This window comes from Brachionichthys hirsutus, chromosome 13 (assembly GCF_040956055.1).
Source record: "Brachionichthys hirsutus isolate HB-005 chromosome 13, CSIRO-AGI_Bhir_v1, whole genome shotgun sequence".
Lineage (NCBI taxonomy): Eukaryota > Metazoa > Chordata > Actinopteri > Lophiiformes > Brachionichthyidae > Brachionichthys > Brachionichthys hirsutus.
In genome coordinates this window covers 8995554-9022398 of record NC_090909.1, presented here as the reverse complement: position 1 = coordinate 9022398, position 26845 = coordinate 8995554, and the positions used below count along the sequence as shown (strand labels likewise).

The window sequence follows — 26845 nt, the reverse complement described above, 5'->3', positions numbered from 1 at the left end:
GTTGTTAAGATATTTTAGTCTGTACCCCCCGACCAACAATCCAACATTGCCTTCTTTAGATTCTATTTACATCCAAACATTAACATGTGTAAATACGCTGTAATCAGAGTGTAATGGGATCTGTCTGACCACATCTGGTTTGCAGTGTGTTCAGACCTGGGTGAGGCGCTGACATCCTTCCACAACACTACATTTAATGCCGATTTAGCACTTAGCATGAGACTTTAACCACTTATGGGCAAGCAACCATTTTTTTATGACATTAATTTTTTTTCATGTTACTGCAGAAATAATGTTTTGTTATGTCCTCCAATAACACATTAAGTTAGATTTTTTTTCCTTCAAGTATTTCATTTAGTTTAGGGCTTAGATAACCTTAAATATAGTTGTTGTTTTTTTCACATAGAGTTAAAACAGACACACAACAGATATCTACAATAAGAAAACAAATACTCCTTGATTGTGCAACAAGTTAACAATATTTTTTCTTTTTTGCATCCAGCATGAATATAAATAGTTTTGACACAATGGGCCCAAAAATGCTTTGCATGCATTCAAACATTTATGTAAATAATTTGCGGCCCTGAAAGGAAGAGTACTGTTGAATAAAAAGGCACGTCAGTTTGATGCAAAGTGTCTGGATAGGATAGGCAAGAACACATTCTCTATTCTAGATTCCATATTTGCTGATTGTCAAAACAAGAGCAGGTGATTATTCTCCACTTTTGGCCATTTATTGACTGACTGAAGGATTTCCAGATGTGGAGCTGTTGAGAGGAACGAATGAAATGTAGAAAGAAATATGTCCCATCATTAGCCTATCTTGCCTTTTTCACTTTTTAATCTACAAAATTGCTACTGAGGCACTTCCCTCTGAACTAATGCGATGCTGTGCAAGAAAGCTCAGTTTCCTCACCTGCACACTTTGTCCTACTGATCAGGGGGGGTCCCGGTGCTCCAGTGCCCCCCTCCCCGGGCCGGGTGAGTAGGACACTGATGCGGTACTCTGTGTCTGGCTCCAGATGCCAAACCTTATATGTAAGCGAGCCCACACCATGAGTCTCCGTCCACATGGACTGGCTGGCCCTGTACTGGATTTCACGCCGAATGACTGGCCCATCCCCAACAATGGAGTTGGTGTTGAGCTGGATGATCAGATAGGTGGGTCCTGCCCGCAGGAGTTGCGGGGGTGCAATCGGTGTTGGGGGCACTGCAAATATAGAATACTTGTGATGATACTGTCTGACTAAATGTAGTTTAATGCTATTGTAATTAAGATTCAGAGAAACAAGCAGAGTCATGCAAGCAAAGGAGGAGCCATGGTTTCTCGTCTTAGTCACTTCTTTTTTTGTTTCATAGTTTCACCATGTTTTTGGTCTGCTTGACCACTGAGTCATACAAATCTGTGCATTGTAATGACTACTAATGACGCTGCATAAAGCTTATTTTGTATGAATAATTGTAGAACTAATTCTGTCTTCTCTGCACATATCAAGTTATATCAACCCAGCGAACATCAAATTAATTAATCAGATCGTTTTGTAGTTTTGCTTGTAAAGTATTCCATAATACTGCAGGAAAGAAGAGTTTGCGTTTCAACAGTTTAGATTTTACATGAGGAGCAGCCATGGTGGAACGAAGCTGCAAACCCCTGCCATGCTGGGCAGATCTATTTGACTTACTTGACTCGGTTTGTCAAACCGAGTCAAGTAAGGCCAGCACATGTATGAGAAAAAGAAGAGTGTGGGCTGTTGTTGGTTCGAATCCAATACACATCCACCAGTCTTCAGAGGATTTTAAGAAAAGTCACTGTTACATGAAACAAATACATGTTCCCATATCTAACTTACCTCTGACAATGAGTTCTCCAAAGTTGGAGATGGCAGCTCCTCTCGGGGATGAGGTGATGCAGCGGTAAAGGTCTTGCTCCCCACGCTGTGCCTCCACCTGGAAAGTTGCCATCAGCCGTTTATGGCTCAATCGAGAAAGCAGGGGAGCATCCAGCACCATCCCATTCCTCCTCTGACAGCAAAACAAAAGAGCACAGCGAGAGATCATTCATTAGCACACAAACCTGACAACCACACACTCGCATTGTTTACCTGAAAGTGTACGCGGCATATCAGACAAGCTGCAAGCAAGATGGTAAGGGAAAAGGAACGATGGAATTAGCTAGCGACATGAAGCAGTAAGATAATGTGATAAATGTCACAGGTAGAAACAGTGCTTTCACTACAGTTACTGGTGAAGCAGGCCTCCTGGGATGTTGCACCAGCACGAGGGCTCAGGTTGACATCTCGTCATCCCTCACCATGCTAATGTGTTAGCACTCCCGGCATGCTGGGAAATGGCTCAACCAGTGGCACAGCGAATCAGAGGCTACCCCTTTTAATGAGATGCTCCAGGTGTGAGCTGTAGTAAATGCATCTCTCGCACAGAATAAGCAGTTTATTATGTAAACTGTTCCCTGCTCATGCTTCTTCCAAATAAGTGGGTTTGACATCTGGATGTTTGAAATGATGTAAAAGGATGGGGGGGGGGGGGGGGGGTGGGGGGATGCATCGCTGCTAGCAAATATGAAATTAGATGTAAAACGGATGGAAGCCTGAAGCTAGAAACAGATTATAACTTACTCTAATGTCCTCGCAGGATTCAAAATGAACCATCTCTTGTTTTTATTTCTAAAAGCTCCACTCGCTTTTCCCGAATTATTTTTGCAACTTTTATTTTAAACATTTGGTTTGAAGATTAGGACAGCACGGTGACGCAGTGAGTAGCGCTGCTGCCTCACAGCAAGAAGGTTCCATGTTTGATTCCTTTCTGTCCCCGTGTCTGAGTGGGTTTTCTCCGGTTTCCTCCCACCTCCAAAAACATGCAGCTTAGGTGAACTGCTCACTCCAATTGTCCGTGTGACCCTGCGATGAGCTGGCGTCTCATCCAGGGCGTACCCCGCATTTCGCCTGTAACCAGCTGGGCTAGGCACCAACAGAATTGTAAGCAGCTGTAGACGAGACAAATGTGATTGTCTCATCTACAAGAAGATGGTTGGTTTGAATATTATATAAAAGTATATATATATTTATAAACAGCTACCTGGGGCCTTATAAAGGATGTAAATGTTTCTATTCACCAAGTCTGCATGCAGTCATGCCCGAGCCCTCTTATCATATCATAATTAGAAGTCGGAGATATAAATAGTTCTATGTTTTACTTAGAACAAATTGATGTTGAATGGATGTAAACAACATCCTGACAGCCATCTTCAATATGGGCCAGAGGACAGTAGAGAAAAGGTGATGCTAATTGATTAAGAAACATTATGCTAATGTTTTTGTTTTGTTTGGACTACCCAAATAAAAGCGCAAGCAGATGAGAGCAGCTATAATGGTCCAGAAGACCTCTGCAGCACCAAGGAGATGAAAGGGAAAGCAGCAATTAGAAGACACAGTGTAGATGATCAAACAGGTTCGGAACAACAAATAGAGAAACAGAATATGTAATCGTTTCTGATATGCCTCTATTTTCAACTTTTACTGCTTTTTTTTCTTCTTAATGAATAAAGCAAGGTGGGTCCAAAGCAGAGAGGCTTACTGGAACATGCTGTCAAATTACAAACAACAAACCTTGTTTTATTTGTTTGCTGCCTCCACTTTTGGTGTGCGGGCAAAAAAGTCACACACTCCTCTGAAACTGATTATTATTATTTATTTTTTTAAATAGCTCTTTCTCATGCCAACGATTTACAAAGGCTTCAATTCAGAGAACAGAAAAGGGGTGCGAAATAGAATTGGGCAGAAACACAAGGGATGGCTCAGCAAGTATGGCGATATCTCATTTGCAAGGTGCCTTCTCCCTGCTGCCGTCATTTCAAAAACACTCAGATGTGCAAGGCTTCAAGGCCACAGGAAGAGCGGAGGCATTCGGGGATGGATTTTTGAAGACTAATATTAGCTTGCATTCAAACTATCTGAAACTATTTCCAGTTTGGAGCACGAGAGAAATGGCTTTAGGGGATTTAGTAAACTAAATACCATCACAACCCAGCATTTATTTTAACAAAAGCATAGACACAAACTCAATAATCCTTAAAACGCTCAGATAAAACTCATTTCCGCACAACATAACAAGAGTCGAATCCTACTGGTTCATTTAACATTATTAAATGAGAATAGCATTAGTGCCTGATGTTGAGATAATGATCTCCATTTATTTAAATAACCATCAGACAGTTCATTACAAGGTCTGTGTAAGTGACTGTTCTTTAATATCAAAATCTTGCTGACATAAATAAATATTGAATATTTCAATGATTCTTAAAGTTGTGAATTTTTTATTTTATTCTGTTTTTTTTTACAAAGATTATAAACAATCTGACACAATACAAGTGATATCCTTACTTGACAAACTTTACAATTTGCAACTAATACCTGTTTTCTTTAACCCCCCTCCACACACACACACACACACACGCACTCATGGTAAATGCCTACAGCTTAAAAACAAGCCTTCAATTCTCAAATGATTATGTAGAATTTTGATTTTGTGAGAACCTCCAGTTAGGTTTGCTCTAAATGTAGAGGGAATTGTGAATGAGCGAATTGCTATTGGACGATCCTGTTGGGTGTCTGGCTTGAGATATTTGATCCTTACATTTTTCAATTATTACACAGCGCCAAATAGATTTAAACATCTCATTCCAAAGCAGGGGACTAAAAATCCAATACCGAAAACCACATTGGGTCCTTGAACACGGCGCACAGAGGCCAGAATGTGAAGGGCTAATGTGCACAGCAGCCTGAATGTGACTGTAAGGAAGCAGAGATAGCATAGATGACTGCAAATTGCTCTGGATTTACCCAACATGTAAAATGTATCTATGTCCTTCCTGTTGCTTCTTCTCTAGATAATTTTCCACCGACTCAATTACCCGGGTGCTGAGATGCTGCCTCGCCTGTCAAGCAAAAGTAGTAAGGAAAAAAGCAACTGGTTCTCACCTCCAGGAGGAAGGGTTCCGTCTCTGATACTTTGCCCGTGGCGACACACTGGAACGAGGCATTCTGCCCAGCATTCACCTCTACGTCACCCAGCCGAGAGAAATGAGGCACCTTGTCTGTGGAAGGGTGGCACACAAGGGAAACATGAACGTGGCACATCTGGAACCGACAACACTGCCTAGATCTATTTAACACACAACCTGTAGAATAACTACACACTCAGCCAAGAACAGCTACACACAAAGTCTTGCATGTGGAAAAACGCATGAACATACTGTATACATACACTACTCACAAAAAAGCTTCCAGTTGAAACTTCTGGAAAAAGTTCACACTACATATTATATCACGAAAGTAGGGCATTTAAGTAGAAGCATGCAATGGTGATTTCATCATTTCAAACAGTTGATTGGAACAAAAGCCAACAACAACAAATTTCAACGTCTCAATAGCGTGTCACGTGCCCCTGAACCAGGAATTCTATTGGTCGATTCATGGATCAAACACCTGTTGTGAATTTTGCCATTAAGCTCCTTTTTAGAGAACAGCAAGTTGTGCAGAAACTACTGAACAATTGAACTGTTGGACATTCAAAGGTTTAGAGAAGGTTACATTAATTTCACCTGTAAGGGTAAAATGGAATTATGAATTCATCATTCATTACATTCATCCATGTTTCACCCAAAAGCCAAATACCCCTAGCTTTTTGTGAGTAGTGTACCCTGCGATAATCTTATTCTAATGGAGTCATTATTTATAGCACTTCTAAAATATTAACTCTTTGAGTGCCATTCACGTCTAAAGACGTTTTTTGAAGCCCAAACTTTCACTGTCAACCCTGACATTGAAATCTGCCTCTCTTCAACGGCCAATAACTCCAGAACGAAAAATTGTAGGAAGACACTTATTCTTCCTGATGAAAGGCGAGACTTTAATCTTTCATTTTGAGAAAAGTGCACGAAAACTGGGGCACTCAGCATATAGCTGAGTTGAAAATGACTGGCACTCAGTGAGTTAACAAAGCTGTTGCGGAGCCATGTTAGTTTATCTCGTCCATATCAGCACAGGTTTCCATAAGAACGAAAAGAAATTCAAGATCATAAGTTTTCACAAGTGACTAAATAACTTAACACAGATATGTTGTGATGACACCTAGCCCGCTGCATTCTCCATTCAGTTTGACAGCAGCACAGATGCCCATAATCAAAGAGCGACATTGTGTCGGCTGCATTAAAAAAACGTCCTTTCCCATCATCATCATCATCTTCCGATTCTCGTGTCGGGATGACTTTTTAAGCCCCATCAAGAATGCATTTCCTCTATGAATGTGAATACTGCATGAAATGACTCTAAAATTAAATAAAGTATGACGCAGCGAACACTGAGATGTAAAAAAAGAAAAAAGTAACTCCACTGAATTAGAAAAGAAAAATATAATATAATGTTATGAAATAGCCTTTAGTCACGCAAGTCACTAACATTACTGTGAAGTGTAGTATAGCATATATTTCTAAATTAAATTTCCTTTATTGCAGGTTTCAAGCAAAGTTTTCTTGAGGACTGTTAATCAGGTCGAGTGCATTTCCATCACAATGCAAGATATTTTTAGTGAGACACAAACTGGTAATTCCTTCTCGGGCACCATTAGGTCCAAACACTGCTCTATGGTGCGTCTGGTGATCACAAACTCAACAGTTTGATCAGTAGTGTTAGGTCAATTCATGCTCTGCATTACAGATGCACGTTGGATACAGAAGAAGTGGACCTAAACTGATAAATTATACCGCAAATGGTTGTGGGCCAGGTAGCTGCAATCCTGCAAGGTGTGATACATTTGTACGCAAAGAGAGCAAACAAACTGATGTGAAAGTGAGGACAAACCGCAAAACAATTCCTAAAATAGTAAAAGTCATGGTTGTTTCTCAACTATCTTTTGATTATTTGATCACAATAGAGTGTGTTCCATTTTTAAATCAGGTTTAATCTTTGAGCAAGGTGCTGACAGAGATGCTGCATACAGGTTTTTTTTGTTTATCAGTCTGACATTATAATTTGTGTTACTGTAACATAAAAAAACCCCCCAAAAAAACCATATGGGTGTCACTGCCATTGAGAAGCAGGGACACCCATATGGAAACTTGTCTGTTCATAATTAGTTCCTGAAAAATATATGGGGGGCAGTTTAGTGCTTCAAAATCATTCATTGTATAAAAAACAAAGTGACAGGACCCTTTTGCTATGGAATAAAAAGTAATATTAGCTATCTTACTCTGTCATGTTACTGTAATGGATTTTAATTGGATAATTTGATAGAGCGTAGGAGACTGGGCTCTGTTTATTTCAATGAATATTTCCAGTGGTGCAAGAAGACCAAAGAAGCCATGTCCTGCTGTGAAGAAATTGCTCCAATTAATTAAAAGACTTTCCCCGTCTAGGCTTGGAAACATTTACTCGAAGTGAATAAGTCAAACAGCACTGTTGAGGTGCCCTTGAGCAGGGCACCGAACCCCACAAGCTGCTCCTATAGGATGCTGCTACGTGATTGCCCATCACTCGAACATCTCTCCATTAGTTTCCATCTAAAGGCCCATATTGTGTGTGTGTGTCCTGTGATGGAAAAACAAGACTTGTATGCCACTTTGCCCTTCTTCAGGACCTAGGATCTCGACTTTGTTGGCTTGAATGTCATCTTGGCCCATCTGCCTCCAGGCACTGACTCAGTTGTCACTGTCAAGTCATGCATGAAGACGCAAATTGGCGGTTGGTAGATCCAAGACATGGACATGGGAGTTGGACTCTGCATTCTGGTTCGGCAGATTTAGCCATTCAGCCATTTAGCTATAAGGCAGAAGAAAAACTTCCCTTCAACACTAAGAAGCGACATGATATGGAATTTGTTGATGGCCTTGGAGCACTCCTCTTTAGGGACCTTTACAGATCCTCAGGCCTCTGACAACTAACCCATTCCTCATTTGTATTCTGTGTGTATTAAATGTTCGGCACACCAGAAACAGAGATGGCTAAGTTGAACTGTGACATAGAATAAATGCTAGTATTTTGTCGAGAGGAAATTAACTTAAACATTCAAGTTATCTTTTAAAGAGATGCTTACACAGCCTTAATTAGAGGTTTTTTTGGGGACATGGCGGTCACCCTAATAGTTACTGGGAAAATGCAATTTGAAATGTAAAAGCTAATTCATGTAGTTGTGTGACCTGTTAAGATTTAATTAGTACCACTCAACTTAAAAACAGGTAGGGTAATTTGAGCCTCAATTGTGTTTTGACTGCCTGGGAAGTTAGTCTATTAGTGATGCGGTTTCGTATTCTTGATGTCTGGACTTGACTCAAATATGTTCAGAATAAAGACTTGAACTCCAGAAAAAAAAATGTAAATGCTGAAAGAGTTGGAATTCAAACTTACCAACAGTAATGTTGTCAGCGGATGGTGAGATTCATGCTATTGTACTGAAATTTGCTTGCATCTTTTTTTCTATTGTATGGTTGACTGCTCCTACAGCCACACCAGATGGTAAATAGGAATATATGATTGTGCAATCTGATGCATGTGGCTTTTGTTAAACAGATGAGTAAGTTATACGCAAGAAAGACTGTGCTTAATCATTTATGTATTTACTGTATGTCCTAGATGTATAAAGCAGTCCCTGGCAGAGATGCTACACCCGATTCTGAGCTAATAAGCAGAGTGGGGGTTACAAAGTCACCGTAGCCAGATGCCCCATCCAAGAATCACTGCAGAAATGCATCCTGCTCCACTGAGGATGGAATGAAAGAGGGCAAGTGAGAAACTTTAATATAAGCCTGCACCAAAGAGTAGAACAGAGTAAATATCCCTCCGGGTTTCAGAAAAGTTTACTTCAGTATGTCTGGCTTTTTCCAAATGACGATTCAGTGATTAACAATGTGCGTGCTGCCTAATTTATCAGTAGTAGAAAGGAGATCACAATTTCATGAAGCGTATAAATACGCTACATTATCATTCATTAACATTCCCCCACATAAAAAAAACAAACAAACCCCAAAACATTAGCATTGTCAGAGAAGAACAGTGTGGATTTAAACAGCAAGGCTTAACAGAAACACCAAGGAAGCAGCTGTGAACTTAATTTTGGTTGTGAATGTTCCCTGTTGGGTCAAATGATCCCTAAATATCAGAAGTTGCAGCCACAATAAGAACCATTTGAATTTTTTTGACGATACGTAAAAGGTGCTTCTTATCTCTTTTAGCATTGGGTGCACTGGACAAGCCTTTACAAAATGTAAGGCGATAAGGAAAACACATTTGCAGAGATGCACCAAAGCACAATAAAGTCAAATTCTAAGGCATTTAAAGCAACTTGAGATGTTTAAAAAAAAATGTGTGTGTGTGTGTTTAATTTATGATGATGATATGTTTGTGTCGATGTGTAAGCTTGGCATGTGATGGCTATCGAAATAAAATGCACCAATCTTTTCATACAATCATACTAATTTGCTTCATGCCACAGCAGATAGCAAACTGGAACACCATCATCATTCAATTTAGAGGATGTACAGGACAAAATGCAGCTCAGTGGTCCCATCGGTACGTCCGTCATTGTTGACAGCATTATCGCTTGTACTGTATACCTTTATACCTTTTCTCCGTAATCTCAGATATATCGTTCTGTCACTCTAAATACGCATCTTACCAATAGATAGTCATTAACATGCCACATTCCCCACATGTCCACAATAACAGCTTATTTCTTCTTTTATTTTATTTTTTCAATAGCAACTTTGATAATCCATCCAGAGTTGGATTGCTTTGGCAACTTTTGCATACCTTTCACTGCCAACGTTTTCTACTTCCTCCTGGGGGACCCCAAGACCCTCCCAGATAAGATGAGATATGCAAATCCTCCAGACCGTTAGGCGTTACCCCAGAGTCTGAAAAACCTCCATGGGTTAGTGACCTGTGGGCATCCTAATCAGACGCCAAATGAAAAACATTCCCTCTTTGTCAGATGTGTCGAGAGTTAAGTTTATATCTTTGCCTCCAAAACTAAAAATTGGCCACCATGATGGAATGAATCACTAACTGAGAACCAAATCAGTTAATCACAACGGCAACAAAAACATAATCACTGATATGTGATTGAAATCTAATGAAAAATAATAGTCCATTTTGGTTCATGAATTTCCACCAGCAGCCTCTGTAGAACAGGCCAATTCCAGAGTTATTTTATCATGAATGTAGTCTAACACTTCATTATATCCCAGTTCGGGAACCGTAATTAGTCAAAATGTTAAATGGATCAACTTCATTAATTAGCTTTAGTCAATACGAACTTGATAATGTCACTTCTGAAATGAATGGTCTCTTTTTAGAAGCCAGTACGGATCAGTGCAGCTTTTACAAATCCTTCCAGGCAGGCCAATCTGATCAGACTTATCTGTAGTATCCAGTAAACCTTATTATCTTGGAAACAGCAACGATGTAAATAGTCTGATATCCAGGGCTCTGCATCTATGCCGAGGCTTGAACCAATGTACTGTGAGGGTATAAAGGTAAATCATAGAGAACAATGTAATATTACTAGCCCTGAGAAGGCTTTAACCTACTGATGATCCCATTTCATTCCCACAGAAGATTCAAGTACCACCACTGGCTTGCATGGTGATCAGACAAAGAAAAGAGAAGCCAAAACAGCAACGTATGCTACTGTGACAGTGCCACTCGGACAAGGACAATGTATGGCGGGTTTCACTCATAATCTGCCATCACCTCTGGGAAAAGTGTTGAGCAGGCCTCAGCAGATTGAGGCGTCCGTTGTGCGGCTGGACACGTTTCTCTTGGCTCAGTGGGTATATGGTGGAAGGAGGCTGTGTACAGTACAGGGTATAGGTATACTTACAACAGGGGTAATTGAGCAGCACAATGTCATCCAAGGCGATGTAGCCTTGTCTCTCCTCGGAAACGGTTGCTTCAAAGACGACCTGTGGAGAAAACAAATGGAATGAAAACAGATCAACTTGAAAAGCAAGTAGACTGCCAATATGGGAGAGACCTGTTAAGAAAATATAAAGTACATATTTTTCATTAAACAGTGTTCTAATCACGGCTGTGAGCAATATTTGTTGTGTCCTGGGGCAAAAAAACTGAACTGATGGTTACTTAGACTGAGCAGGTGGCACCTTGCATTGCGTCGCCAACAATTCATGCATGTGTGTGTGTGTGTAGGTGTGTGTGTGTGTGTGTGTGTGAATGAATGAATGGCAACTTGAGCTGTAATGCACTTTGAGCGGTCGGTCAAATTATTGAAGTGCTATGGAAGTACAGAGAATTTACCGTGATCGGATCTATTTGCAGAACCTTTTCGTGATACTGAATTGCACTCGTTTAGCCACCATAAGACTCACCATGAGCGTGTTCAAGCATAAGGATACATCTCAAAATTACAAAGGCCATGCAAATGAATCCACTTTGTCGATTGTAAGTGCTATATGCAGAATCTATACCTGCATTAAGGTATAGATTGAGTATATAATGTATTTTCAATTATGGTAATATAGGTGAGGCCTGAGCAGTGACAAATATGCTATAGGGTGCTTGCAAGAGCAGTAGTATAGTGTCCTGGATAATTTCCTTCACTAGCCCCCCGTGGAATACAATGAGATGTGCTTCTTTTGAGGCAATAACTTATACCACATTTGTACTATTTACAACCAACCAAATACCTTCTTGAAACCAGCACGTGTCAGTTGCTGTGATAGCAATGGTTTCTTAATGTTCAATGTTGGTACCCCATCGTTAACCAAAATAAATCCTAAATATGCCCAAATTCATTTTTTCTTTGAAATGTACATTTTTGTGAGCGATTTTTCTAAATAAATTTCATCCCCACCGGGATGAATTTGTCATATGGTGCCATATAAATAACATCGACATTATTATTAATCATCCCTTTCCTAATGTATTATTAAGCAATCTAACCTTCTCCTCATAATTAATACTTGAACACATGGAATTATTTATTAATTTCACCATCATTACAACTGGAATGAATTCTGTTTACACCACATGGGTAAAATAAATGTTGGCAATCCCGTGACATTCGATCAGTTCAGCACATGTTTACCCACAGACTCGCTTGAACAAAGCTTGACGCTGATAATCTCTTAGTCAGCGATGGTCAGCAGCAACACACAGTGAGCCAAGACATTTATCTTGATGCAAATTGACTGTGTTGCACAAAATCATTTTGATTGCCAAAAATGATGCCGATCAATCTGTTCAGCACGTGTGCTGAATTATAAAACCTTCAACAATTCATACTGCAAAAGTAAATATCCCACACAGCCAAGGCAAAATGCAAAGTAAACACCAGCGGGACTGGAACGACATGTGAAGCCGTGTACACACATCATGTATTCATAGATGCCCAGTCAAATAGAAATATGTGCATTAAAACAAGCCCTTTTTAAATAGCTTGGAATAGTTTATCATGCAAGGCTAGTACATTCAAATTAGAAATGTACTTTCTCTCATCACGCCATGCAAGGAGCACTCTCAGCTCTGCTTCTATTTTGTGAATCCATGGTGCCGCTGCAGGTGTCCTTAAATGCAGCTTAAATATTCACTCGCTCATCTAAATGCACCGGGCCCACGCAGAGCCTGAAAGTGAATGGGGAGGTCTCCCAAAGTGAAGCAAAGCCGTTGTGGGTTTCTGAGTAGCAGCTACAGTCAAACGGAGCCGATATCATTCCCTTTACAAGCAACTCTTGACTTTTTTACTGGCGCACAAAAAACTCTGAACCACACAGAGGGTTAAATGAACTACATATCACATCACACACACACACTCATACCTTTTGCTATCTATTCCAAAGCCCAGTGGAAGTCAGAGTGTAGATGTGCACTCACAGGTAATAGATTGCAATGTTGACAATTCATCAGGCTTTAAATGCCTCAGGCCAATCAATACCAGAAAAGACCTTGGCAGATGGAAACAGACTAAGGCTTTCTTTCCACTAATGTATTTGTATTTTTCATCCCAGTGTCGGGCCATTAGAGATGTCTGACCGATTAACTCCTCAATTCGTCACGCGTCAACGTTCCCACGGCCATCGATTCACTCAGCGCCGTGCGTTGAGCCATCATCAAGCTCCTCTGCATATGTCCACACTTATAGAAAAGAGTGTTTGCGTGTGACTGTGTCAGATGCTGAGGAATAACCTTAGCGTCCAACAAGCTGCACGCAGGCAAACACATGCCATCACACAAATAGTAGAATCCTCTTGGTGCACAAAACGGAGTATTGTAAATGACACAATTTACTCAATGCATGAAGAGCGCAGTGAAGCCGAAGAGGGAGAAGATGATGGGCTCTGGGGATAGAAAAAAATATCATGCCCAGATTTGCTACCGTGGTTGCAGATTGCTATACTCAATGACTTTGACATAGCTGATGCGTGTCCAGTATATCTGACAGGGCTTGACACACACTAATTGTACAATCATCATAAAAACGCCGGAATAAGCCTAAATTGTTGCTTTACTTTTACTTGTTAGTTGACGTTATTGGACATTTGGTCACATTTATGTGTACTTGCTTGTGTTTTCTATGTTTATAGTCCATGGCTTTACTTGTTTGGCCTATTTTTATCATACATTCTTGCATGCATGCCTGTTGTCAAACACCTTTCTCAATTTGCATTTTTATTCTAAAGTACGGTAGGTAAACGAGGTCTTGAATCCATCCAGATCATCTGCATTATGTTTTCACCAGGATTCGGAAGTTGCAGTATGCTGAGCACTCGGGGCCACCTCAGGAAGGACATAAGGAGATAAGAAAAACGCAGGAAAAGCTAGTGGACGAACATCTTATAAAGATGGAGGAAATAGAAAGTGGGAGCCAAGACCATACAGATATTGTTTGTCATGATGGATGCCAGATAGCATCTTTAATATTTGATAGCGATGTTTCACCCTTTTCCAATACTTGCACAAGTAGAAGCATAGTAGAAAATCTATTTCTGCAAACAATGCGAAAGATGGATTCATCAAATTGAGAATGTCCAGTTCAAGGTGATGTCAAGTCTCGAGCCTGCTCTTATATCCTCTGTGACAAAAGACTTACAGGCGGAACAAAAAAAAAAAAGATGCCTGTAACACTGCAAAGGCTGAATGTGTGAAGTGTGAATCAAGATTTGGCTTGCTGCAAACAGCAGGGTGCCGTCTCCATAGAGATGGAGCGCCCGTGTCATTGTCAGCAGTCAAGGCAAATGACACGAGAAACAAATCAGATCCAGGAAGCAAAATGTAGAGACAAGGAGATGAAAACAGCCGGACAGTCACTTTAAATGTATAAAAGCAAGCAATTTAATATGCGCCTCCTGCTGCAACGAGTTTGGCTCATAAAACTCAATGCCAGAGAATTGATGGTTTTAGACTAACAAAATCCATACTAGCTCCCAGGAGGCCTCACAGTGAATACGTAAAACCAGTGGTCATAGGAAAACAGAGAGGATAAAAACAAGATTTGCAAAGCAATTAATATTCTAAGCTCTTCTTTGCAGTGTTGCAGGAATTATTTATGCGTGAACACAAATGATAAAGCTCTCAATTGATCGGTGGACGACAATAATCTTCACAAGGAATTGAGCCAATTCACTGACTTGCACATTTGAGAAATGCGGTGCACCAAAAAAATGCAACAACCTTCTGTTAATAGAGTTATTTATAGGTAGAATGAGGCTGACGCAATTGATGCATATTGTCAATGTGTCGGTTAAATACTCAAAGCAATATTTCTTCTCATGTTTTTCCAGCATACTGACAAAATGAAGTGAGATGACCAGTGCAATATGCTGCTGGAGGACAAGAAATAATATGCCAAATGGTGTCATTCTATAAGCATGTATTTGATCAAATAAATGCAGATTCAACAGTGGACTGGCGAATGACATGATGGAGATGACCCCTCTCAGATGAACTTTGAATCTGAAATCCTGTGGTGTCAGCAGCTTATATGTTTATGAAAATGCTCTTTCTGCATCTCGCCCCAATTCAGCTGAAAACGTCAACTGCCAACCCTTCAGCATCCCTATTGCATACATGCTGATGGTTGACGTTTAATCAGAACGTCATTATATAATGGACAGTTCCTCTTCATAAGCTTCCTCCAAGCAACTGAATATTGAAATAAAATGTGTCTTAAAATATGAGGGAAAAAACGTGAAATGCAGTACAGTAATACCTCGACAGATGAGCGCTTTGACATACGAGCGTTCCGAGATACAAACAAGCCTGCAAGCAATATTTTGTTTTTCTGCAAGCATCAATTTGAGATTTGAGCAACTTCCAGATGCCGACGCTAAATGGCCAATCACTCGTCCAGTTCAGGTGTTCACCACCTCCCGTACTCCTCTCCCGCGTTGCGTTTCCTTTATTTACGTGATTTAGTCTGCATCTCTGAGTATTCCTGATAAGTGATGGGTCCAAAGAAATCAAGTGCAAGGATGGCAGTGACAAGAAAAGAGGCATGATGACGGTGGCGATGAAGCACGAAACTCTCGATCAACATGACCGTGGTGTCCGTGTAAGTGCGGAGTACATCAATGATATGTACAACCCTCAAACAGAGGGATGCTACCAAGAACACAAAGCCTTCCAAAGGCAGAACTGTTATGTCTAAGTGTACCTGCACGTACGTTTGTGTACGTGTTATCTATAAAGTGTCTACAAACTGTCTTTTCAGACATAGTCACTGCTTAATGGTGTGTTTTTTATGAAAGAGTATTTTTGGCACTTGTACAAGCTAATAACAAGACTTCACTGCCGTTTTGCAGGCGAAATCCATTGTAAAGTTTAGTCTGACCTCTAACCAAAGCATCTGCACATTAATTCCATACAAGATAAGTTATGATCCACTAAATTCAGGCACGACTCAAGATTGAATAAATTTCCATTTTGTTATCTTTACCGTGATTTGCTCTCTTAACGTTCTAATTTCAGCCAAGTAAAAAGCCGGATGTGGGTATGAGGGATCAAATACTTTCTCTGCACTGCAGGACAGCATTTGGATTTCAACCTCAAGTCTTTTTTTTATTTTCTTCATTGCAACCCCAGCGAGGCTTTCTCACCACGTGATATGTTATTCAACAGGACATGAAATCGAAATGCCTCCCTTAACATAAATCTTTCCGTGTTTTTGAAAATAGGTAGGTGGATTAAAAAGTGTATTACAATCTAAACATAAGGCTATCATGATAAAGTTAGACATGAAAGGTAATTTCCTTTCCTTTAAATGAATTAGATAAATAAGTCTAACATTTGACTTTTACTGGCCCTTCAAATCTAGTTGCAGTTTTGCAAGCACCTATTTTTCTTCAATAGTAATTCTGTTTGTGTGTTGATGCACAAGATGGAATAAATGGTCCACAGCCGAACTGTACAAATAGACAGGAGTCTACTGTTTGCCAGCACATAATAACGAGAGTTCCCTTGCACTCCAGCATGAATGGATACAAAACTAAAAAGGCGCAATGAATACCTTTTATCATGCGAAATGAAATGTATATCTCTTGTCCTGCCACTATTTTTGGCTGGTTTCTCAGCACAAAGCCTGAGATGATGAGATAAGTTATGTGCCTGACTTTCTATTGATGTAGAATTTGTTACGTGGACGGTTGTACATTTTTTACTTGAATGTTAAAAAGAATAGAATTCTATTCTGAAAAGTGAAATATATTGTCAGTGAAGTGGAACTGGCAAGAATATTAATGAAAAACAATTTTAGTAATTTTAATTTGAAGCAGCAACAGCATGTAAATCCAGACTGCTTTAATTTAGCCATCTTTTTCAGAAAGAGATCTGAATCCAGTGATTCAGCATACTTGATCATGCAATATTTAACAGTAGTATATTGTAAATGTTTGAGGTCAATGGATAATGTTCAATGACAAGTGTTGAAGAATCTATGTCCATTCTGACTTGTAAGAAAAAGGTTTAATTTCATCATAATATCAGGACAAAAAGAGAGAAATATCTTGAAACTGCAGCATTTCAAGGCTGAGTTGAAGTGAATGGTTAGTGGAGAAAAATAAATAAAATAGAAGTAAGAGAGACAAAAAAAACAGGCGCGATAATAGTGGAGGAGGCTAAATACTGCATTGAACTGGGAATTAAGATGTTGAGATACAGAATGAAAAAGTCAAAGATTGAAAAGGACCAGCGAGAGAAAAACTAAAAAATCAGCCTGAAGGAGAAAAGGCAGAGTTTCCAAAACAAGGACTTTTAACATATCGCGTACTTCCAGAAACCAAAGCCAGAGTGTGAGCTCAGTTAGTGAATCCATGCAGTGTCTTGCTCATCAAATCCGACTGTGAAATGTGACTTTATGCAGCATTCCGGGCATCAGTGCTACCAACTCTATGAAGACCGTCTTTTCTGTCAGCAAGATGACTCGAAATGTCTTCGATGAATGTTGATGAAATAAATTAGAGAGGCAGTAATCCGTTAGATACTGGTGGTGATCCAGATCATTACAAGCCCCCCCCCCCCCCCCGCAAGTCAAATAATACGTACTACGAGGTCTAATTGAGCTTAAAATGTGCTGTCAGCGATGAACAGTTGAAACACAGAAATACTAAAATATCAGATCAGGGAAAACCTAAATGCAAAGAGTCTACTGCAGCTCTGATCACAGTCCATCATATCTCAGTCAGTCTTTCCTGTGGGAGGAGGGGGGGGTTAATGCCTGCTGATAATGGATTTTTTTTTCTCTCCTTTTTCTATCTAATCTCAATCAGCTCCACCACCAGCACTCGCCTACGCACACAATTTATCCTCCAAGTCTTCTTTAGAGTCAGCCCCTCTCCCTTTGTACAGCTGCTCATCAGCAGCTTGCTGAGGATGATCTGTTGGCTGGAAGAGGCTGACAGTGATGTGTATCAATGGGTCTAGATGGATGAGTAGAAACCTGTGCGGGCATGTGCTCAGATTTGTGCCATAAGATGGGAAGACGGAAAAACAGCCACCAGAGCCTTTAACGATCGAGGCACTTTGTTTCCCCAGTCTTTTTCTTTAAGCCGCCTCCCTCATCTGGTTGTTTGCTTCATTATGTGCTGCCGATCATCAATGCTTACGGGAGAAACAAAGCACCTGACTGGTGGGAGGACATTGCCTTCTCACACAGCTTGGACGTACATCACCACGGTGCACGGTTGCATTACTTATGCATGCTTGTCATAATAGTAAACACTGTGATGCTCTACCCCCCTGCTTCCACTTTCTTCTTTGCTACAGGGCATGGCGGACATAATTCTAACATCCATACAGAAGGAAGGGGGGGATCAATACTTTGAATACTTTGCTGTTTGTGATGGTCGCTTAGGACAGGAGAGCAGAGGATGGCAAAGCACAGGCTCTCCTCATTGATCTCTGTAGCCCTCTAATCTCATTAACTGGCTCTTGATTTATTGAAATGGGGCCTGGTGCGCGCCAAGGTTACGGAAGCAAACACCCAGGGTGAGCCAGGGTCGCACAGAATTGAGGTCAATTGACTGTTTGGCAGACCCACGCTCCTACAATCCCTTACGGCAACCGCTACCTTCTGATTAATGTCTGCATAGGGGTGGGGCTGGGGAGGTAGAACGCTAGGTGGGAAGATGGAGAGCGTTAGGGGATCAATGATTGGAACGTAATGAGGTGAGGCAAGGCTGCAAGCACTCATCAGAATTGTACAAGCCACACAACAGCGCTAATAATGCAGCGCCAACAGTACAGGCGTCAAACTGAGATATTGATTACACTGCAGCACACAGGTCATTTGACCAATAAGCAAAAGATACAATGCAAACACATGCCCACTGCAATTATGCTCCCATCGAGCCACTGGGATAAATGACACAGCTGCAATTTGCCAATCCTGAGCAATGATCCAAATTCAAATACACAATTTCTAAAAACAAGTAGGCCTATGCATTAAATTCCCCTTATGTGGGAAAAAATAAATAAAAACAATTAGAAGACAGATCTTACTCATTGAATTTAATTCAGAGCCATTGCCAAAGTGGAGTTACCAAATGCTGAGATGCAGAGCATGTAAACATTTCCAACTCTTTAGACTCAACAATTACAGCATTCCAAGCCTCCTCCAGCATGCAGGTGGCATGGAGGTGCAGTGGGTAGCGCTGTTGCCTTGCAGCAAGAAGGTTTCTGGTTTAATTACTTTCTTTCAGGAGTTTGTCCATGTTCTCCCCGTGTCTGCGTGGGTTTTCTCCAGGTTCCCTGGATTCTTCCCACCTCCAAACAACATGCAGCTTAGGTGAACTGAGCTCACCAAATAGTGTGTATGTTTGAGTGTGAGCGTGTGTTTGTTTGCCTTTTCTGTGGAACTGTAATGAGCTGGCGTCTCTGAGGTGCACGCAGCCTTTCGCCCGTAGTGAGCTGAGGTAGGCTCCAGCAGACCCGTGGGCTGCAACGCGGATAAGCGGCTGTAGACAAGACTATTGGATGGATGGATGGTTTTCCATGCATTCAAAGCTTTACATCACCGAGCACAATGCCAACTGCAAAGCATGTCGCCACGAGACTGAAGCAGTTGGAACGTGTTTTGTTTTTGGAGGATGCCAGTAGAGCATTACTTGCTGGACTGCATTGTGCCAACAGTGAAGTTTGGAAGAAGCATGGTCGCAATATCTTTGTCTATATGCAAATTTAGGTTTTGCTGTCATACTGGAAGTCTTTGACGCCATACTACAATATTAGCATATTGTTGTTAGGGAGTTTCCCATACTGGAATTTTTGTCAATGAATTTAGCTTAGCTATGCTATTTGTTTGCATGTAAGCAAGCTGGGATAGACTTCAGGAACTGCTGTGAAAATGGGTGGAGGGACAGTGGTTATATTTACATTCGCCCACCCCCCCCCGTCAACGGAAAAATTGCCCGGCATGAAATCGGTGAGTGGCACGAACGTCATGTCGGCCATTTCGTTTTTGTCCGACTTGCGTCTATTTTGACTTACAACCAGGTGGCCGGAGCCGATCTCGGTTGTAACTCGGATAGATACCTGCATGTGGAGTTTACATGTTCCCCAAATGCCTGCATCGATTCTCTGCAGATCTTCCTTCCAAAGTCCAACAAACATGCTTCATAGGTGATTCTGCAGTGCGGCTGCGAATTGTTGACTGTCTCTCTGCCAGCCTTTGGATAAACGTGGCAACCAATCCATGGTGTAACTCACCAACTGGGGAATGGGTGGGTCTCGAAAAATGATGGCTAGAAACTTGACCTGACCGTAGCCAGCGATGTCTGCATCATTGTTAAGTCCAATGCTACTGTTAAAACTGGCTCAGTTTGTTTCTCTGAAAACCTTCCAGACGCATGAATACTTAATAATTTCTTCTGTCAGACCGAATCCAAATTATAAATGATCCTAAAAAGTCAGGCTGACATATCTTGAAGCAGTAAGAAAAGAAGTTGGGTGGAATTAATGGCACTAATGGAAAACTGAGAGTGCAGGTCACGTATAGTGTACTGGGACTCACCTGGTATTCACTGGGCCAGAAAGTGCTAACAGCGAGCTCCACCTGGTGCCACTGGCGTCCCTGGGAGCCAGAGATATTCCAAACTGTGCTGCCTTTAGGGCCCCCGTTGACTCGAATGTACACCTGCAGGTCCCCGGGACTGTGGCCGTCGCGGCTGTACAGGAAGTAGCTGAACTGGATGCAATGAGTGTCGTTCTCACTGAGTGGTAGAAGGAGCAGCTGAGCGCGCTGGCCCCCAAAATGCTGAGAGGAATTGACCATCATGAAGGACCCTGAGAGAACGAAGACACAAAATGAGGACATGTTAAGTACTCGAAGGACCTTTGTTTGACAGTTTTGCCGTTAAATGTTATTTGCAGATTCTCGGTGAGATGAAGCAAGTATGAACGAGTAGCTTGAAAAGTTAAGTCCTGAAAGACACTCCAACCTTGCCGTCTTTCTACAGCCGATCTTTTGTTTTGCCTGCATTTTGTTTTGCGAAGGGGAAGCATTTTAGTGTTTTTTCCCTGCCAGAGGCTGCGGAATGACCTGAAATATAGACACATAGCCGGTAACAGCCAGGCTCCGGATAGATATGTCATGTTAGTTTTCAACTTCACCACAACATTGTGCTTTTTTTTTAAATTTGTGAACCCTGAGAAAGCCTTAAAGTCAAAGTTGACAAGCTCAAGGTTGTTACCGAGAACATTTCTTTGTGATCTGCTCAGGTTATTTGTCTGTATTTGGCCTGTCCTCACTTCTTCCTGCTTTCACTGGGCTTCCATCAGTTTTCCAGCGCTGCCTCAGATCTTATGTGCTGAAAGCTACAGTACTGGATGTCAGATTGGGCTTTCATTTTGGACTGAGGTTCACACAGAGTCACTGCTGGCTCTCTAATCCAGACAGCATCCCCTGGCCATGAGAAGAGCATCACAGAGGAGAGAGGGGGGGTAAAGGGGGGGGTTGCCTTTGACTGTGGCCTTCACTGTAGTTAGGAGCTAGAATATTTGGGTCCAAAGACACAGATGCTCCTGCTATGGAGGAAAACTCAATTTATGCTGATGTGGGTGGATCAAAAAGAGTCAAACATGAGTTGAAATATACCTAAAAATGTAAATAAGTGATCAAACTGAAGAAATCCATTACGCATACCCTCAAGGGCCCTGTGTGAATGGACAAGTGGAACCCCATATATTCCCTTTGGCAGGGCATAAAAAATAGTTTTGGAAAAATGACTGAACTTAATACTGAAACTAAATAGCTTTTTTTTTTCATGTTATTTGTGCTACATCCTGGAAAACCATCAAAAATAAAAGCTACACCATTAAACTGCAGCAGATTTCAAAGATAATCCAGCTCAGTATGTCAAATAAGTTTTATCTTCCAATCCTATGAACCAAACATTGCATACATTGTCTACTCGGTATTTATGCATTTTCAAATGTCACTGGTAAACATCCTTTCTCCTGGCATGACTCGTCTCAAACAGTCAGAGAAGCAGTCCAATCACATCTTTCACAGGCTGCCTGGTGTGCAAGAATCGTGGAGCTGGACGTAGTAAAGGAAGAGTTTCATTCTGACATGCTGGTCATTAGTATTTTGGCTTTGAATGGTTGGATTAAACTGTAAGTAAATGCATGTTTATAAGAAACGTATTCACAATTACTGACCGCATCTCCCTCTTGTTCTTTTCTGGATGATTGGAGACTCTCTCTCTCCCAACTGAACCCAACTCAAGGGCTGAAAATATTATTATTGTTTGAATCTCCAAGAATTGTTACTGGTTAATTTACATCTTTTCCATCTCTGTACAACAGAAGAAGAAAAAAAATGCAGAATATATAGTCGTTAACTAATTGAAGGTGAAAAGAAATACAATCTATTTTGTCAAGTTATTTTTTTCATAGGGGCCAAAGAAAATGCCACCACATGACACACAAGGCTAATTAATATTAATGATAGTTTGAGACTCATTAAAGATCAAACCTCTGCCCCCCCTCCATAAAGTTCCATTGAAAGTCTGACAAGTAGATTTCTTTCCACGGTCAGATAAAACAGGTTAAAGATAACTTATTTAGCCATGATTAAAAACAAACAAACATCTTTAAAAAAAGAATTTCAAATACAAAACATTGTATATCTTAAATTGTGTAGTCCTATTTAAAAGGTTCAAGAACAGTATTTGGAAAAAAAGGTTTCAAAATAATTGTAAAAATGATTTATTGAATTTTATAACTGGTTTCTATTTTTGATTTGGCGATTTAATGAACCCATAAAACAAAGTCGTCCGCTGTGCTTTCATGATAACCTCTGACAAACAAACACTGATTAACGAGAAGACAACAGGACTGGCAGCTAACTGCCTTGGTTTACAGCCATAGGCTGGTTAAAGTCACCATGGGGACCACTTGCCTTCCTCCTTAACTTCCAATCTTCCAATCATCATCATCATCGTCAACATCAGCTCTCTCTTTCTCTCTCTCCCTCTCTCTCTCTCTCTCAAGTTGCCGGCAGGATTATGAAGCTGTGTGGCTAATTGGATGTATAACCTTCCCTTCCAGTGTGATGTGTGCTGCCATGGCGACGGCGATGGCTGTAACAATGTCCACGGTGAGTCAGACAACGTGATCATGTGCAGTTGCTGAGGTGCTCTAGCTGAGCGAGAGCACAATCAGAGCTCTGCCTCTCGCCATTAATCACGCTGACATGGTTATTAGGCCATAATGGCAGCCGAGGGAATGCTTAAACCAGAGAGATGGCTGTAATACTCGCACACTGACATGGAGGACACATATCAGCACATGCACCCTCCTCTCTGTCCATCTCTCTCACACACACACACGACAAAAAGCTGATCCAAGTCATGCCGACCTTCCCCACAGTGTGAAGCAGCTTCCTCTTTCCTGTCATCCCTCCTCTCATCATTTCATTTTGTCCTGTTCTCATCCTCTTGTCCTTATTTTTTACTTCTTCCTCTCCATCTCCTAAAATCATCTACCTCCATAAGCTGCTTCTCCTCCAACCCGCCGAAATAATAGCAGCTGCAAACACTCATCGAGAGGTGATTTTATTCATTTGTTTCACCGCTGGTTTTCTTTTTTCAAGTGAAAAAAAGAGACAAATATCAGCAGGGATGGTCCATTAACGGGTAATGAGAGGATTGCCTTTCATCGAGGATATGAAATGTTACAGGAGTTACCTCTCATAGATTTGTATGGTTATTTCCTGAGTGCTGATAATATATATATTTTTTCCTTTTAAACAGTTCTGATCAAAAGATGAATATTTTTTTAGTTAGACAGCATTGTTTTCAATGACCACCCATGAAACGAGGGCATCAGCAGCAGCGACCTTATTTAATGTACCCTGGAGTTGAGCCTGGCAGAAATACAGATGGACTTTTCATTTCTTTCATCAGTCCATTGATTTAAAGAAATGAAAAGAACATGTCAAAGCAGGGTCATATCCACAGACACGATGAATATAACGATATTTAAAATGCATGTTAAAAAGCCTGCCTAACCGCCGTCTGTGCCCTCCCTCAGCTGCACCGTCCCTGGCCCCAAAAGCACGGGCGAGACGTCAAACTGTCAGAAATACCCTGTGATAACAAGCAGCTGCTGTCCTCGGAGATCTCGCTAAATTCTTGGACAATGCCAATATTTCTCTCACCCTCACCTGCTCTCAGGCGAAGTGAAGCAGGCTCTTGCTTACTGCCCCCCCTCACACACACACACACACACACACACACACACACACACACAGCGGTGGCTGCTTTGATGTTTGCATTTCAGGTTCTCAGGGGGGTTCTGTGGCAAAATTGCTTTTTCTTCAGCTATGAGAGCTGGACTAACTCTTTGTTGGCAGGCACGTCTCCAACTGTTCCTATGGCAGGAGTATGTTTATGTATTGGGGGGGAGAAACACAGCTTGAATGGGGCTGTCCCATTTTCAAATATACTTAGACAACTCATTCTAAACAAATACAGACAGAGGCGCTACACCTTTTCTGCTACTTTAGGCTGCAGTCCTTCTGTTGATGCAGAAGAAGGCATCTAGTGGTTGCAAGAATGCAGACAATAAAGTCTAACTGAGGATTTAAAGATGTCATGAAATGGCCTGTTTACCTTCTAAATGTGACATAAACTTGTTTACAAGGAGTCATGGCTACTCAGACTCTAATCATCCTGCAGAACATGCTGATTAGATCGCTCTCCTACAGGAACACGACTTACAATGACATCATAGCGGCGGCACGTTTTACATTCAGCTGGAAGTGCAGCTGAATAAATCAATCACATTATTCCTAGGGCAACTAGTGATCACTTTCATTATCTGTTAATTCATTTATCTTTTATGAAACAAGAAATCTAAAAAGTGACGTGAAAGAAAGAATCTAACTAGATTAAACAGCCCACCTACTAATATCAATGACAGTTGAAAATTATTGTATTGGAGAGACTTGGAATTTGTTTCAAGTATAGCTCGGAATGTGAATATTCTAAAATCAGCATCCGTGCAGATATTAAACTCAGAAACAGTTAAAAATGATCAAGTTCAAATGAACTGGAAGTTTGTATTTTAGTTCAGTTTTAGAATGTTTTACACTGAATGAATAGCAAATGTGACAGTTATTAGTGCTAATATGTTAGCAAAGATATGCCCATTCATGCATTTGAGTACATAACGTAAAAATTAATTACAAACACATGTTCAAGAGTAAACCTACAATGCCTCCTACCTGCTGACACATTGCAGCTGATGAAGGTTAACACACACCATAAAAGTGTTGCAAACAGCCAAGCATCTTTTTTTCATTGTATCTTGATGGAGTAAGTCAACATGATTGATGCAGTAATTAGAAATGTAATAAAATTCATAACAATATCATCTTACTCAACATCCTTTGAGGAGGTGTGCAGGCATAGACACCACAGTATATATGAACACATGGGTACAAAAACAAAAATAAACACACACAAAAAATCTAATGCAGAAAAATTCTTCCTAAATCCATTAAAGCTGATAAGGCTCCATCTATTTCTCCCATGACCCAGCCAAGGGCGAGGGAACATGCATTAAGAGATTAGGGGACGGCCTCAGCTCCCTGAATTCATATCAGAATGTGGGGTGGGAACCTGAGTCATAGGTCTGCCTGCTTTTATCGCACTTACACTAAGAATAAACAGAGAGGAGCTGAAAGTCAGAAGGAGGGGTGAGGAACTGCAGCAAGGAAAGAAGGAGCGATAGCGATTAATTTTATCTTTATGTTTGTCTCCATCATTTTCCTTCCTCCACTGCCATCAATAATGTTTTGTATTACTCGGGCAGCCATATTCGACACGATGATAAAGCCACATTTCTATGGGAAAGGCCACAAAAAACCTGATGTATTTTAATCAAAGTTTTATCTAACATTTCCTTCCTCCCACCAGTGCCGCCCCCCCGACTTTCCATTAATATGTTAACAGCCTGGTTTCTGGAGAAGACTGTGATTGTTGAGAAAGGGCTCCACTATTTTCCTCAACCCTCCTCTTCCTCCAGGGTATCGGCAGAAGGTCATCCAAGTTTTTCAATTTGGTCTCTCAGATCTTTATTTCTGTCTTTTATTTTATGTACTGTATTTCTTTTTTTTTGGGGGGGGGGGGGGGGGGCTATCACAGCCCCTGTGAGCCATGGTGACCTTAGATGATATAGCATGTACAGTCACATTGCGGAGTGCGACGAACATAGAGGATTGGAATGTTTGCTCCTCTTTGCATCTCTGCCTGTTAGTGTGCCGTGTTGTCTTCTGGCTGGGATACCAGAGCTGGGGGGTGGGGGGTTGTTTAACTGGAACCAAAAAGGCAATGCAGATTTTGCCATTTACAAAAAGTGACACATGTGCCTACAGCGTGCAAATGGGAAATCTGCAAACCAACAGCAGCTGGTCATGAATGCGACACTGAATGAGCCGAAAAGGCCTTGCAAACAATGCGAGTCTGACTGCAGCTGACAACATGAGCTAATGAATTCCCCAGGTGAGACTTCAGAGTCAAGCAGACAACCTGAAGACCGCTGACAACAACAGAGTCATTACCGTGTTTCCACACCAACGCTGACGAGACGTGCCGATTAGCATCACACACTGAGTGAAATTCACCTTTCATTGTCTATGCAAATGCCATATCCGGTGGCAATGCCAGCGCTACGGCTCGGTTTACCTTGCAGCATTACAGGCATTACCAGTGTACCAGAGAAGACCTGATTCATTGCCAGACCATGAGTGCTTATTCCAAAAAGAGAAGGGATACTTGAGTCAAATAGAAAACTATCTACTAGAGCAGGGATGGGCAAAC

At 41.1% G+C, this 26845-nt stretch overlaps 1 protein-coding gene across 1 annotated transcript in view; it reads right to left on the bottom strand.

The window, feature by feature from the left end:
* Positions 1-26845, bottom strand: part of LOC137903453 (receptor-type tyrosine-protein phosphatase U-like) — a 91810-nt gene that overhangs the window by 37813 nt on the left and 27152 nt on the right. Inside the window, exons 3-7 of the mRNA XM_068747603.1 lie at positions 20530-20801; positions 10891-10972; positions 4995-5110; positions 1851-2022; positions 917-1210 (exon numbers count right to left, since the gene is read on the bottom strand). Coding sequence (XP_068603704.1) covers positions 917-1210; positions 1851-2022; positions 4995-5110; positions 10891-10972; positions 20530-20801 — 936 coding nt within the window. The remainder of the gene's footprint in view (positions 1-916; positions 1211-1850; positions 2023-4994; positions 5111-10890; positions 10973-20529; positions 20802-26845) is intronic.